Source organism: Triturus cristatus, chromosome 1_1 (genome assembly GCF_964204655.1).
Source record: "Triturus cristatus chromosome 1_1, aTriCri1.1, whole genome shotgun sequence".
NCBI classification, from domain to species: Eukaryota; Metazoa; Chordata; class Amphibia; order Caudata; family Salamandridae; genus Triturus; species Triturus cristatus.
The window spans coordinates 128,764,593-128,781,367 of record NC_140579.1 but is presented as its reverse complement, the minus strand read 5'-3'; the positions used below and the strand labels follow the sequence as shown (position 1 = coordinate 128,781,367).

Here is a 16,775-nt window from a genome sequence, read left to right as displayed (position 1 = left end):
AAGAGACGCATCTCAACACGCGAATCCCGGCTACATTTTGCAAGAAATGGGTGGGGTATAGCGGCTTCTCTTCCTCCTCCACATACGCACGGGGCACAGCTATTCTAGTCAGATTTGGGTGGACTATTGTCCAATAGGACAGCTACAGGATGCCCAAGGCAGGTACTGCATTATGTGGGATAGGCTTGCCGGTCACACAGTGACTTTGATTTGCTGCTATGCACCCAATCTTGATGATCCGGATTTTATTGTGGGCCTCTGGGGGCGCATCTTAGAAATACGTTCCACGTTCATAGTAATGGGTGGAGATTTCAACTGGTCTCTAGACCCTAGGATGGATCGCTCCCCGACACATACTCTTTCACACCCCCAGGCAACCAAACACCTTTCAGACATTATGGTCGATCACCACCTACTTGACGCATGGTGAGCCCTCCACCCTGCACACAAGGAGGGCACTACAGGGCTAAACACGTGGCTAAGGGAGTCAATGCACCTTGCACGGACCCTCTCCAATCACTCCTCTGTTCTTTTGAAAAACTCTCCCCGCTGGGGAGGACCTTCCCTTATCGGTTGTGGAGGCTCCAGCCCACGGCCGTGCTGGACACAGCTTTTTGCGAGGAAATCTGCCAGGAGATCACGGAATTCTTTCCGCGCAATGTTGGTAGTGTTACGACATTGTCATGTGTCTTTAAGAGCTTCAAGGTTACAATTAGGGGACTGTGCATTACAAAAAGCAGGGGCGATTCTTAAATCTATCTGGGGCACTCGACACATAATAGAGACTGAAATAAAAAAAAAAATAGAAGAGGCAATTGCATCCACCCCTGATCGAACACTTAGCGCTAGGCTCAGAGAGCTCCTAACAGAATACGCAGATGAAGCCGAACGGGAGTCCAAATTTTGCTTGAAATACCACGCGGCCTGAGCTTATGGAGAGGGAGAGTGCCCAGGCAGGGCTCACGCGGAACTACCAGAGTCCCTTGATTTGTCACCAAATATTGGAAATAACAGACAGCGGAGGGAACAGACATACCGATTCTGAAAAAATACTTGAGATATTCTCCAACTGCTATGCAGAGCTATATTGTACTAGAGAGAATGGCATACCAGATGTAGCATCTTATTTTGGGGACACTGCACTGGGGTGGATAAATGACTCTAGCAGAGAGTTTCAATGGGTGGAATTTGAAGAGGACGAGATACGTGCAGCTATAATGGTCTGCGATGAGGCAGGGCCCCTGTGCCTGACGGGCTGCCTGCAGACTTTTATAAATGTTATATCGAGCAGTTAGTCCCGATACTCAAACAAGTTTTTGAAGAAGCCAGAGAGTTAGACATCCTCCCGCCATCGATGCGCCAGGCTATGATAATCTTGTTACTTAAACCAGGTAAAATAGCCTCCAACTGTGACGCCTATAGGCCCTTATCGTTAATTAAATGTGACACTAAAATACTTGACAAAATTATAGCCAATAGGCTATCACTGCCAATGGAGGGACTGGTCCTCCCGGACCAGGCAGGGTTTGTGCCAGGGAGGACCACCTCCCATAATTTAAGAACAACTTTCGCATGTTACATGACATAGACCCGGACATCTCTGCAGCAGGAATCTTCTTGGATGCTACAAAAGTGTTTGAATCTCTCGAATAGGGGTACATGTTTGCCATACTAGTCAGGATGGGGCTACCCTTGCCCTTCCTCAAATGGATAAGGCTACTATACACCAACCCCAAAGCAATAGTGCAGGTTAGCAGATCATACTCGGAACCGATTATCATTACACGAGGCACACGGCAGGGCTGCCCGTTATCCAAGCTACTTTTTGCTATATCCGTCGAACCCCTAGCAGCTAAAAGTCAGACAGCACTATAGGCAATATGCCATCCAATAACCCTCATGTTAGATTTTGATATCGTTATAAAGTGATATCGTCAGCGTATATCTGCGGGATCCCAGCATCAGCCTCAACAGGATTCTCTGGGAATTTATAAAGTTTGGCAAGATCGCGGGTATACGTCTGAACTGGACTAAATCTCAAATATTTCCACTAACTCCCTCTACTGCACAATTCACCCCTGACTTCCCGCTGAGCTGGTGTGCTCAGGAAATAAAATACCTAGGAGTAGTCCTTACTAGGGATAGAGAAACACCCTCTGAGCTAATTATGGCACAGCGATCATGACTACTAGCTCATGGATCGATAGATGGATCACGTTACCATTGTCTTTGGCCGGTAGGGTGGCGTTAATGAAAATGAACATTGTACCCAAAGTTTTATACTTGTTCATCAACATTCCCTTCTGTAGAAGCCGAGCTGTCCCATGATGAGCAGACCTTTTGCAAATTTCTCGTGCACAAACTCATAAATGGGGAAGTTAACGAAATAGAACTGTCGACAGGATGTTTCAAATACTGCTTCTCTTATAACAATGGGACAGGACCGAGCCTATGCGCCTTCCAAGTTCTGCAGAAAGAAAAATGAGCCGTTAAAATTATGCACAGAAAAATAAAATACAATACCGCGTCTTAATGGGCTAAGGTCCTGAGGCCCACTGTGCTTATGAACAGCAAGCCACGGCCCTAAGAAAAAAACATGAAATACGGGAACAGCCCCATCTCTCCATATTATAGTTGGGATGTAGCCAAATTTCCGTTCCCTGATTTCTTTCCAAGTGCCCACAACGCACCACATTGATAATGCCCCTGTGAAATGTGCACACTCCACCTGGGGAAAATGAAAATAAAGTGGCATTTGTACATGTTCCATGGTCCAGAGCAGATCTCATGTCCTTTACCAACGACTTTCTGAAATTACGTGTAGAACAAAGAAGAGGGTACATAGAACTAATAAGACATATGATACATTAAAGAGTTAAAGAAAACTCTTTTGGACTGGCTTTGAAATAACGATCGTGGGCTGGCCACAGATTCTGGGCATTGCGCCAAGACTAAACCACCATGTTATCCACAGGTCCCCCACCCCATCTCCCAGAGTCATTTACAACAGGAGACATTTGCTATTTTAAAGAACAAAAGATTGCATTACATTGCGCAAAGGCTACTTAATTAAAAAACAGGGGGAACATAGGACCCTCCTGCCAGTCATCAGGTTATTTCCATGCATTTATAGGTATTGTCCCTGGTTCAAGTGCTGGTTTTTCAAAAGTGTGCATTTGAACATATTAGCTATTGAGCTAAAAGATGAATGATCTGGGTGGCCTGGGTTCCCATTATTAAGAAAGATGTTGTAAGTTGCTAAGATGAAAATGAAATGCCCAGGATAACACAATTAGGTCATGTTAGGTAGCTGGCTTGTTTTCCCCATTTCTCACCATTCTCACAAGCACATATAGAATAGCACTAGGTATATTGAGCTCTTAAAGGGTTTTGCCTAATTAAATGGAGCAAGGAGAAGTACTATTTTATGTATGCATCTAAAAGAAATATTGTGTATGTATATTAATGTTTTTCATTTCTAGGTTCTTCAGAGTTGCAGGAAATATAACGAATTATATTGTAAGGTGTAATGCGCTAAAATGCTTTTTAAAGCAGTGCATTCGCCAGGGGCTACAAAGGATTGGACAAAGAGTACCAATATTATGTTTATTTATTGATCTTTAGTAATGAGTATATGCCAAGGCAAAAGGATAGTGCACATTGAATAACTGTGCTTCGTATTATGATGTTTTAAGGATACAATGTATACACATTTATAATGTCTTTTAATGTACAGGGTCTTTAGGGGTGTTTGTGAATAGGTGTCCTGTAACAAAAACCACTTGTCCCTTTTGTGCCATGCAGTGCGGCGACAAATTATGGCAGCAATATCATTATATAAGATCTCTAAAATAGCATTTCTGATTATGCCAGGGCTCCTTCCATAGTAGGGTTTGAATACTAACTATTACCTTATGCTGCCACGTTCCGCAGATCTACATACAGGGGCTGAAGGTAATGGTAAGAATACTAGCGACAGGTTGGATTTTTACTCCTGAAAATGGCAGACATAATACTTCTTCCAAGGTTGGAGGAAAAGTGAGCTTGCAAACACTCAGATTTTCGCATGAGCAGATCTACACCTGCATATTTGCTCATGCTTAAATGCAGTTCACAAATATTTTCTAGGAATACTATTTCTTGGCCTACTTCTGTAAAGTCTTGTGAATTAACAACAGTTGTATATCTGCACTTAATGAAAGGACGTGGGTGCACTTTATTTCATAACTGGGCCCCTAATTAGGTCTGGCATTAACAGTGACCTTCTGTGTTTATTAAAATTTTGTCTCTCTGCCTCTCTCTCCATGAGGGTATTCCTCACACCCAGAGGCCAACAAATATAACATGCACAGTTGATCAGTGGCCTCCTCCAAGCATTACTAAGACCATCCAAAGTGGCTATAATAAAATGTGCAGCGCACACATCATCAAAGGAGTATGTATCGAAGGGCAACACATTTATTGATGGGGAAGAAAAGACAATAGCACTGACAGGCTGCCAGTTAGCAATGGTACAAATAACAAGAAGTGAGAAGAACACTAAAGATAACAGTGACTCAGTACACTCTGACCCAATTTATATTCAGAGGAAGGTAGAGAAGGATGAAAAAGAGAAATGGGCCAAAGGAAAATGTGTGCAAACAAAGGAGGGGTTATGAACAGGGGCCAATGGGAAGATATGCCTGCCCTCAGCAATGCTTCCTTCCATCACACGCCTTTTTCACGATCTCTCACATGTTGGCCGAGATGGCATGAATAAACTGTTTTCCCAATTTTGGTACAACTCCAAGTTCCGCCAAATAGCAGAAAGACTTTGCAGACAATGCACTGTTTGCGCACAATACAATACTGGAAAGGGCACACCAACTGCACCTGGTCATTTCCCACCTCCCCACAGACCATTTGAAAGCCTCCAGATGGACTTCATAGACATGCCCCCCACCCACAAGTACAAACATGCTTTGGTAATTGTGTGCATGTTCAGTAAGTGGACCGAAGCATACCCAACAAAGAACAGTGATGCACATACGGTTGCCAAATGCCTCCTACAGGAACTTATCCCACGCTTTGGAATACCTGCCCTTCTGAGCTCCGACAATGGGCCAGCGTTCATTTCCCATGTCATAGGGGGAATATGTAAGGGACTTGGGGTCACACAGAAACTACACTGCGCCTATCACCCCCCTGCAGCGGGCGCGGTGGTGAGGATGAATGGGGTGTTGAAGAATAAGATTGGAAAAATGTGTGCATCAACTGAACTTTCATGGGTAGATGCACTACCACTAGCCCTGCTGGCAATGAGGAGCACACCAGATAGAGTAACCAAACTCGGCACCCTCGAGATAGTGTTTGACCGCCCCATGAACATTGCAGGCCATATGTCCACGGCCCCACTATCATTTACAGATGATCTGCTTTTATGTTATTGCAAGAAATTAACAGAGACTTTACGTTATCTTCACCACCAGGTTCTGCAGGCTCTTCCAGAGGCAACAACTCCACCGCAACATGACCTGCAGCATGGTGACTGGATATGGGTAAAGGCCCACACGCGACGGCACTGCCTCCAGCCAAGGTGGAAGGGACCTCATCAGATCATCCTCAACACAGCAACAGCAGTAAAGTGACAAGGGCTGACATCCTGGATCCACAGCTCCCACACCAAGAAAGTAGACGGACGAGACAGCAGAGAACCAGCTCTACCAGCACCACCAGTGACATCTGAGGCACCTCGCAGGTACAACATTCGATCCACCACGCAAGACAAGACCAACGGGAAATAAGAGGCAGACACCTGCTCGGGGCAGGCTAGGCCTCCAACAGAAAACAGAAGACACCAGAGGCAGTAACGTACTGCGCACAACAAGCCCATTCCTCTGGGTATCATCACTCCAAAGACGTCTGTACCAGCTACTTTCCAAGGGAGTGCCAACTGTCACGTGCCAGTAACATCTGACAGTACACCATCAAGGCACCAACGTTTTCTTCTAAATGGTTGACTGGTGTCTGCACCAATAGACACCTAGGAGGTGCAGAGCCTGCTAGTTAGAGTTGCTGGTGATGCTCCAATTAGGCACATAGCGGTGCATCACCCGCTAGTTAGATATCAAGGACAAGGCTTTGGAACATCAAAGAACTGAATTGAACACTTGGTTAAGGGTATGTAACTACCTAAGTACACCCCAATTACGACAAATGCCAGCAACAAGATCTGGAAGGCTTAGATCTATACAAGTGAGGGTAGAAGAGTCACAACTAATAATTCATATGAGGTCATTGTGTCCTGGAATAAAATTAAATAGTGTTGTGGAACTAACTGTGCCAAATACTCCGTATTGAGTGGGTTAAGAGACCAGATCTTGCAAGACATCTCGTTCCCCACTTTTGGACATAAAAAAAAAAGAGCACATGATATCGCAGACATGTGACTTGACATTTTGGATTGCGTGATTTATGCAATAGAAGAGATCTGATCTGGTCTTATCAGAGACATTAACTAAACGAGTGAAAGAAAGGAACAATGCCAAGTACAAGAAGAATGGACAGAACAGGACCATCAGTGTTAGGAGCCATATTGACACCAGTCCCAGGGATAATAGTGACTGCGCTGATAATAATATTTGCAAAAGACATTGAAATACTGTTCATCATTGGCCGGCAGGGAGGTGAGGGGTTAGAAGATAGTGATTTGGTATCAGATGGGGCAATGTAGAAGCCATCTTTCTTGTATGATACCAAATGCTGTAAGCTTTTGGGCCCTGCTAAGTTGACATGAAAAGCAGGGCACAAAATGCTTGTACTTTTCCATTCGCTTCAGAGACACAGCTTTTGTAACACAAGGTTTGATCAAGAATAATACGTGACAGGGAAGATGCTCACGTAGACACAGACATTTCAGCATAGCACATTTTGCAATATGTCCGGTCCTTTCTATTATGTTGCAATAATTACCGGGAAGGTACCAACGTTGATAGATTACATTACAGTGGAAAGTCCCCATAGCTGCCCACTTGGGACACATGGTTAGCAACAGTATATTTCGGACCTTAAAAGGTATAGCACAATCTAGGCCTTTGCTAATTGGTCAAATGGATAGGGCTTAATTTGTGCTACGTATGTGATGATGCCGTATCCTTTGTGGTTTTGGCCTATAAAAGCGGTCACCAACGTCACATCTTTGGGCATTCAGTATCTTTATTGTCTGCCTCCATGCTGCACGTACTTTTGCATTATTTGTTGTTCCCAAATAAATCTTGCTAACAGTTGTGCTGACAGAGACTTGTGTTATTTGTATTATTCCTTATTATTTCTATTTCAGCTTCTACACTACAATCCTGGCCGTCCCTTTTTCAATATCCTTCAATCACTGCTCATTAAACTTGCATGGGGTGGAAAACTACCCAGGGTGGGGTGGAAAAGCCCGACATAGCCTTTCTCTAGAGGGGGACTTGATGCTCCGGACATGGAGTTGTATTTCCTCAGTGCGCAGGCACACCACACAACCTCCTGGCTTCATCCCCCCATTCATGAAGCACTTGGCTGTCGAACAGGGATATATGTGGCCCACACCCACACACTCCTTCCTGGGAAACAGTTCCAGGTGTGGGGTTTGCCCATCATACCGTCAGCTGCACCAACTCTGCCTGGCAGAGACTGTCCAAACTAATGGGGAAACTGATACTATACTCTCCACTGATGCCACTCCCTTACTTATATGTTGCGCCGTTCACTCAGGAAACAGCATGCCGTGACATGTTTCGAAAATGGAACCTTACGGTGTGGGGGGGGGGGGTCCTATACCACGAGGGGCAATTTAAAACCTAGCATGAACTGTTAGGCGGCAAAAGGATCACTCCCTTGGAAGTATTTCTATATATAAGACTCAAGCACAAGATCAGAGCCAACGTCCCTGGCTTTCCAGCAGAACCGACCACACTTGAGGTCCTTCACTCGATGCTGAAACCGCCAGGGCCGGCACATGCTGTATCCCATATTTATCATACAGTGCATGGTGCAAGGGAGTTATGGGCTTTGGACTTTGAGGAGCCACTCACTGATGAGCAATGGGTTTACTGCTGCTTGCAAACAGAGTCCGTCACAGCGAGCAGCAGGTTACGCATCATCCATTTCAAGTTCTTACATAGAACCTACTATACCCCTACTAAACTGCATAAATTCAAACTAAGTGAGGATGATTGCTGCTGGAGATGCAGACGGGAGGGAGCGGACTTTATACACCTTTCATGGCAGTGCCCGGCAGTGTGTGAATACTGGAGGGAGGTGACGGAGGCGCTAGCTACAATGGTCAGGCCAGAAATCCCACTCACCCCAATATTGACACTCATAGGATACACAGCTAGTTTACAACAATCTTGTAGGAAATTCGTCGCGTTGTGCTTACTATTAGCTAAGCGCCGGCTGGCGTGCAGATGGGGTAGGGGCGGGCCCCTAAGTTTAAGAATGGCTTTCCGACTTTATGTACTGCAGGTAACTCACAATATATGCGGAGCTCCTTCCGGCGTCTTCTTGACCTAGAGATATATGGGGGCCATTGGTGGAGTACTTAAAGAATACTAGGGAATGACACAATGCATAGTGGTATATGCCTAAGCATGAATAAGCAGGAATGAGTAGAGGTATTACGCAGCATGGGTGCGAGACGGATAAAACCTTCCACAATGCTTTACGCTTTATGCATTTTTAAGATATGGTAATTAAAGCTAGATGTAATATGATCAGACTAGTAGAATTCAATGCTAACATGTGATATCGCCTTACAATATGAGATATATTCTGCAACTTGGGTTCATACACAACAAACAAATGATTGGAACATCGCATTTTGTGCTCAAACTCTCCAATGTTTGTTCATTCTGTTCTCTTGAATGTGTGTTTGCTTGAAAATGCAATAAATAAAGTTATAATAAATTTTAAAAAAAAGGACATGTATATTTAATGTTTTACATGTCGTGGCAGTGAAAGATCTCCAACGTCGTTTTTCACTGTGTTAATGCTGGCTCTCCCATAGACTAACACTGGTTTATCTTATTACATTTAATAAGTGCTAAATTCAGTTTGAGAGCAGCTAGGAAAATATTTGAAGGACTCATTTGAATCTAAATGTAAAACGACTTTAATGGTAAAGTAAGGTTTTCATTTACTACTTTGTAAATTCCACTTCTAAAATGTTGCCATTTCCCTGCCTAAAGTTTCTGGAACCTTTTTGTGAGTGTCCAGCTACCCCTGGACTGTTGATGGCTCCCCCAATTGGAAATGCATGTTACTTCTAGACCTAGGACAAGGGGAATTGGTGCGTAGAGGTGTTGTTGTTCCCAAGTCAGAATGGGCTGTGGGCTGTGACTAAAGTCCGAAGGTAAAATCTTAAATCGGGTGAACCCAGTTAGTGTATCAGACCTCACAGTCAGTGTCTAATAGCGCCTAGGTCTTGTTCTTCCACAATCATTGACTATTACTGGCACTTTGCGATTCTTGGCGCCATTTTGCCTTAAAACTTTGAAAATTCATAACTCCATTTCTACTTATTAGATTTTGTCATTTTGGTATTATTTTGTTTATTGCATTTTACTCTGTTTTCTATATCATTTTGGGGGGGGTTTATTATCTTGTTTTCTAGAGATACTACATTTATACCTTTACCTATAAAGTCAAGACTGTCTGCACTGTGCATTGCTACCAGGGAGTGAGCTCAGGTTTATGTAGTGGCTTGTTTTCTTCACCCTGAAATCATTATTTGAAATGGGTTCTCACTCCTTCAATAATTAATCCAATTTTTACACCCACTAGAGAGGCTTTAGACGTACAGTCGGAGCAGGACTAGGTCTGCTAGTCGGGTAAAGATTGAATCAGTTGGCTACCACATACAAATGATCACAGCCTGGTAGACATGTCACCTCTGCTCTGAAGAGTTCTACGCTTGTTCAAAACACATCGCTGCAAAAAACGATGTGACTGATAAAGGCGGACTGCTTGAACCATATTCATACAGAGTATTAGACACGGTTCATTTGTTGAACAAAACAGGATTAGTTGTTTTAAAGGAGAATGTAGAAAAAAAATGTCCAGGCCCTGGGAAAGGCCTCAATGAGGGCAGGGAGGCTCCAGTAGCCGGATCCTGCTAATGCCACTGCCAGGCACACAATGCAGCTTCTCCCGGTGGTAGAAAAGGATGGATTCAAAGCCATTAAAGGGAATGGTGCCTTCTGTGACATGAGGGAGAGAGGAAGAACCAGTATACTCAGGATGTACTCCTTCATCAGCATTTTGCATGATGTGAAAATAATTCTGGATTGGTTTGGCTAGTACTTTTGTTATCCTGTGCCTAGTGGCCAAACCCTGAAACAATAATAGTTATATGTGTTTGTTTTCAGTAATACTATGCCAAAGCCTTCTCAGGGGGTAGTAGGCACAATATATTATATGCAAATGTCTCATGGATAATGAACTTTGAAATCATTCCCACCCACAGTAATGAAGCTGTACGGTAAGATCTTGCCGTCTTCTCTGCTAAATAGGATCTGGAGAACCTTTACTGGACTGGATTTTAAAAACAGCTTAACACTATTAAACAAATTCCCACTTGCATCACCCCCAAGTGTCAGCCACTAGGGTAATGGAATACCAGAAATCAACCATTACCTGCTACTGAAACAACTAAAAGACGTTATTATGAAATAAAGCTTAAAAAAAAGGATGACATCACAAATGTTCATATTCCTGGCTTTATGCTTGGGCATTTAACCCCTTCAGTGCCCATGACGAGCTGGACTCGTCATGGGCTGCGGTGGCGCTGTGCCCATGACGAGTCCAGCTCGTCATGAACTCCGCCCGCTAATGGAAGGCGCGGCACTGGGCGGGGAAAGGGGCGGGCATGCAAGGGGTTAAAGGTTACATTCCTACACTGCAATCTGGAATCTTCTCTTTTGCCTCAAACACCAACGTAGCTCTTTCTTTTACAGGAACACAGCAGCAAAAAAAGCACTTATGCTGTTGATCACAACCCGTTCCAGTAGAAGGCTTCACCTTTAACAATTCAGTAAGGCAGAAATATATGTCACACACACTATGCTGAACCTATATACAAGGCAGTCGGAGCGGGATGGTTTCTACTACTTGGTCTAAAGACTGAAGAGGTTGACCGACACATGATGACGGTTCGGTACGTGTGTAACTTCCGTACAATGTAGTTCCAGGCTTCTTCCAGTCAAGTGGTCGTAAGCACCTACATGACTGACAAAGGCCGACAGCTTCAACCATATTCACGTTGAGTATTAGGCACCGTTGACATAGAATGCTCACTTGTGTAAAGCAGAGACTGAAACAATGTGCCAGAATTCTTTTTTAATTTCAATATTTTTGTTTTATTTTTTTTCAGCATATGACATTTAACATATAACATGTACTCTGCGTCGCTTGTTGTGCCAGAATTCTAACGGATGTTATAAGGGAGACACTTTTTGTATATAAGGACACTTGACTCTTGGAAACCCAGTTTTAGTATTTAAGTTTTTAATGGTTTTAACTATTTGATCTAAAAATGTTTAATATGTTTCCTCTTGCACGATTGACCACTGATGTACGGTTTCTTTTTTATCTACCTTAAGCACGAGCACTCTAATGGTAGGAAAGTATTACATTTTAGATAGGAAATCCCAGTGAGAGTTTTGTGATTTGGTTTTCGGAAATGTGTTTTAAACTGATGTTGTATGTATCGTTTTCTTTGTAAATACTTTGATGTACTTGTTTCATTAATATGTTTTATGACCATATATTGGTCGATTAAACAACTATTCCTGCTACTGAAAAAAGTCCAATCCTTGTAAGTAAAATTTGACAATTGAATACATGAAAACTAATATGAGCAGATGTTGTGGAAATGTGCCTTTTTAGGGGCACACCGGTGCAGGGTCACCCTCTCTGTCCACGGGTCCGTAGACCAACAAAATAGAGATCGAGACTGAAGTGGAAACAAAACACAAGTTTATTTAACGTTCATGAGCGGGACCACGTCCATCCAGCACCCTCAAGTGCTGCCGGAGGTAGCTCTTCGAATACATGGAGCTTGGAGTTTTTATAGTTTCTTTTGTTGCAGAGTAAGCATGTAGGTACAAATAGAAGGTACAAGTTTACACAGAAATAGTTATCGACAAACAAGGGCAGATGGGTGATCACTTAGTCAGCAGATTAGAGTGAAAGAATAGAACTGTCTAAACAGCAGTGAATGGTCGACAGTGATAGCTTTGACCAGGTGTATTTTAGCAGTTACAGGCCTAGTCTAAAACGTACATTTGCTTCAGCTCAAGACAGAAGGCGTTAACTGAAGTTGATGACGCAAGCAAAATAGAAAGGCAAACAAGTAAGAGTACAAAAAGAACTACGGAACTACCAAAATGGCACTACCTAGCATGTTGATATAAAGGGGGTAAACTATTTCAAACATGTTGACCCACACTGAATCACACAAGCTACCTGGGCCGATCATTGACCCTTGAAGTAGCACTCACAATCCTTGTTTTTTTTTTCCCTGACAGGGGAGTCTACAAATTAAAGAAGTGTTTGACATTGCCTAGTCAGTTTTAATTCATCACCACCATATTTCACTCATCACCCCACTTTGGACACCCTTGCACTCATCTGATGGCAACCAAATTATAAAGATCTCCGCCAAAGTGACCCTTTGGGGGACCGTGGGCATTGCAGCACCCATCCCAATGAGGAGCACCCGCTTGATGATGAAGCATAATATCCCCAGGGATGTGTGCGGGCAACAAGAAATAATCTCGTTGACTGTCGCCCACCCCCCGGTTTGTCTGCACCTTTCCTATAGGAACTGTGAACCCCCCCGGTCTTGAATTGATTACTATTGGGAGCACGGGCACTGGAACTTCATCAGCTCACAGTCCCATCCTTTTTTAGGTCTCGTCTAGCGTAGGCTGCGCAGCCATGCGCAGTCTCGCTGGCGAGATTTTATGTTTTTGGGAAGCTTTCACTAGCGGGGTTTAAGCCCCGCCCCTCTTTTCCATTGGCTGGCGTCACCGTTTATGCTAAACGGTGGGCAGCCATTGGAAAAGAGCTTACAGTGACTTACACTTTCCTCTTTTTGAGCCGTCCCAGTTGGACTGGCTCGCTTGACTTACGTGTGTGGTAAAAGGTTTCTTATCTTTATGGGGCCATGTGTTTCAAACACATGGCCCCATAAAGACAAGAGATCACTGCCAGGAGCTTCATCTGCTGTAAGCTCCTACGGTACCACAAGCCGCGCTGGGATTGGCCCAGCGTCGCAGGTTGCCTAGCAGGCAGCGGGGGGGGGGGGGGCTCGTCTCTTGTTCTTCCAACCCACGCCTCTTTTCTCGCTCCACACCCACTATCATTCTTTCTCTCAGCCAGCTGTCCTGCTCCTTTGATCTCTTTCTCACCCACTCAGTCCTCCGTGAGGTTACTCACTCGCCGTCTTTCTTTAAAGCAGCCTTTGTCCTCCTCGCGTTAACCCCTATTCTCCCCTCTGCCATCTCGCCCAAATTGTACCCCTTGCTGGTTCTCACCATTTTACTCCCAGCTCCTTCGCGTCTGCCCCTCACTCTTTCAGTCTACCGGTCTGCAGCCCTTGCTATAGGCAGTAGCCACCTTTCTGTCTCACTTATATGTTATATCCACTAGCTTTCTCGCCCAGTCTAGCCCCTTTCTTGTCTCTCTCTTCCTCTTCCCCAGTTTATTCCCGTCGCTCTCTTCCCGCCCGAGTCTCCAACCCCTCGTTATCTTTCTCCCAGTTTATCACCACTGCTGTCTCTATAGCTCCCTTTATCTCCTGCCTTGCTGTCTAGCTCCTCATTGCTACCCCAGTGTTTGGGATAGCACTCTGCCCACAGAGACTATTAGCAGCTGTATCTCCTCTCGCTAACTGTGTTCGGCGTGGCGTCTCGTCTCAGTAACTCAGGGTTTTCTCTCTCCCAGTTGGGATGTTCCTAGTCATGCTTTCCCTTTCCTCACTGCTTACCTCGGGCTACACGCTCCCAATTCCCCAGCCCCTCCCCTCAAAGAAACCGAAAGGAGGACAGCTTCTAAAAATAAACCTTGAGAAAGGTCCACTTACTTTCCAAAACCAACGTTTCTGGTCCGGGGAGGCACCGTAGGATGCGGGTATAAAAATGCCATATACTACTGAAATGAATAATTATTCAAAAGGTGATACTTTCTAATACGAAACAAATGGGAGCAGACACCAGCGGAAAGTGTACATGCGTGAAAGGTTGGGGCTTGCAGAGAAGCGTGCTGCTGCCCTCACGGGGCGCTGGGATGTCATGGTTTGTCAAGGCGCTCTCCTGCTGCCGGATTCTCCCACGGCAACTGCACTTCTGAACTCAGATCCGCGGCCGTGCCCCTGCAGACTTTTTAACATGCTCTAATGTGAATCAATTTTAGAAATGCAGCTGAAACTGAAAGCACAAGCTGCTGTATCTTTCCCAACCCAAAATAATAAAACAAACTTCACAGTAAATCTCGTTTCACGTGTGCAATGGGATACAATTCATGCACCAGTCCGAGGTGCGGCAGTTCGTGTTCAGTTCTGGGACAGGCTGCCAGGGGCACAACGTCACTGCAGTCAGCCCGCACCCCATCACACAGAATTAACGAGACGTCCATGTGCCGCTGAACGTGTGAGGCTGAAGGTACCGAAGTGTCCCAGCCCTGCAGCAGCTCTACTGCTGAATACCTGAAGCAGAGTTAGCAGGACTTCCGACTGCTGCTGAACATATGAGGCACCAGGTACCTATTAAGTTAAAGCCATTTGCTTTGCTATTCAATACCATTAGCAAAGCAAATGGCTTTAACTTAATCAAAGGCGAGACCTATTGCATTTTCAATGCTTGTTTTGTTATACCAATGTGGAAATATGTCCTGATGGCTTAACTTTTAAAAAAAGAAAAGAAGTTAACTACTGAATCTGGGATTTATGACTGGCCACCTGCCTTCACTAGCACTGTGGGTGGATTTACATCAAAGGAGGATAAAGCCATCTTTTAAAATCCCAGCTCTGCTGGACATCAAAGACAAACTTTGGATGTCCTGGAGGTTACGAACAGTAATGAAGGAAGGTTGAGGTGGAAGCTGGAGGAATGCAGACTGCTCCAGAGCCCGCGGACAAATTACACACGCAGGAAAATCCACCAAATACTAGGGGGAACTGTATACTGGATGAGCCACCCTGTAAGATTCCTTAAAACAGGGGTCTCAAACGCATAGCTCAGGAGGTAAGCAGCTCCCTGTAGTGCAGCCAAGCACAATGAGTAATTTAGAGGGTATAGCCACTTTTTATGAATGGTAATATTTTATAGGTGGGCTTAATTCTTATTTACATTCTTAACTCCACATCTGTTTATTTTGCAGATATATGTAGACGTGAAGTTAAGTGTAGTACATCTATACCTACATAGTTTCATGCTATTGTATTGGTCAATATCCTGGATATGATATTTAGTTTTGACAGGTGATCACTACTAGTAATCCTCAAGGTGAGGTCACTATAGTGATTGCATTTCATGTGGTCACTGATGCAACAATGGTCAAAGCCAAAGCAGCTCTGGACTGTTTTCACTGATAAGAAGTTGCTCTCATATAGAAAAAGATGGAGGCCCCTGCCTTAACTTGTAGTGATGCACTTTAATAATATCCGTGTTACCATCACCCTTGGACTGTGGTCACCTCCCCCCGAGAAGACAACGAAGCACAAATCGGGGATACAGTTGATCACCTTTACGCAACATCCAAACAAAAGATCATGAAAACCCCGGGGTCTTAAAGTGACTTTATGTCTTTATATTCGTGGACGCTGCAGGTGATAGTTTCAAAGCACAGTCAGGATAACCCTACCCTAGGTATGGTCAATTCCTGATACGAATTCTAGGTCTTGCTGGAAACTTGTAAAGCGAGACAATATTTGGAGTCTTCACTCCTGCTACTGGTAGATCAGGCGCTGTTCTCTTACCTCCAGTTCTGTCACTTTCATCTCTTGCTTGCCATGCAGTTCTAGCATGTCCTCCAGATCTTTCTTCACACAGTCCAGGTAACTCTGAAACTTCTCCTAAAAGAAGAAAGTTCACACATTCAAAACCATACACATAATATGCAACTATCCTTCAGAGGCTGAGATACATACTGTATATTTGTCTTTTAATAAAATTGTCTATTACTGCCAAAGATGCCTCTATCAGAGGGAACGCTAGAAGGGCAGTAACTCCTTTGGCATGTTATCTGGGCAGTAATTCTGTAAGCCATAGTCTCTGGGCAAACACTTCTCATGGCATGTTCTCCTTGGCAAGTGACTCATGATATTCATGAGAACAGGCTTTTTGATAACCAACATGCTTACATGCCATACTGGGATGAATTTATGTTTCTGGCATAGGAAACGGATGATGGGCTTTTTTATGCATCTACAACACTGAGGCCAAGAGCTACCATTTCTTGTTAGTGTTAGTGCACAGGGGGCACTAGAAGGAATAACGTTACCCCAGCTCATTAATAAGAAGCTCTGACCTCCCAAGGGCCTTAAGAGAGTGCCATCATGAATAGTAGAGGAAGGACCCAAGGGAAGCTGGTCCCCAGGATATGAAGTAATAGGACACCAGGAAAACACTAGATGTTTAATCACAGATAGGACTGATCCGTAAGAGTATGTGGGTTTTGAATTATCTGCATATATATGTTGTATATAAGTGTCTACTTATGTAATTGCAATATATGTGTAAATTGTAGCATCA

At 44.2% G+C, this 16,775-nt stretch overlaps 1 protein-coding gene and 1 long non-coding RNA gene across 3 annotated transcripts in view; one reads left to right on the top strand and one right to left on the bottom strand.

Moving 5' to 3' along the window:
- The window catches only part of LOC146869774 (uncharacterized), a 228,315-nt gene extending 220,554 nt beyond the window's left edge, over positions 1–7,761 (top strand). Inside the window, exon 4 of the long non-coding RNA XR_014966095.1 lies at positions 5,469–7,761. This is a non-coding gene — a long non-coding RNA (uncharacterized LOC146869774). The remainder of the gene's footprint in view (positions 1–5,468) is intronic.
- LOC146869773 (E3 ubiquitin-protein ligase TRIM39-like) overlaps positions 1–16,775 on the bottom strand; it is a 171,713-nt gene that overhangs the window by 138,724 nt on the left and 16,214 nt on the right. For both annotated transcript variants that reach the window (XM_085614927.1, XM_085614941.1), the window contains exon 2: positions 16,001–16,096. In XM_085614927.1, coding sequence (XP_085471053.1) covers positions 16,001–16,096 — 96 coding nt within the window. The remainder of the gene's footprint in view (positions 1–16,000; positions 16,097–16,775) is intronic.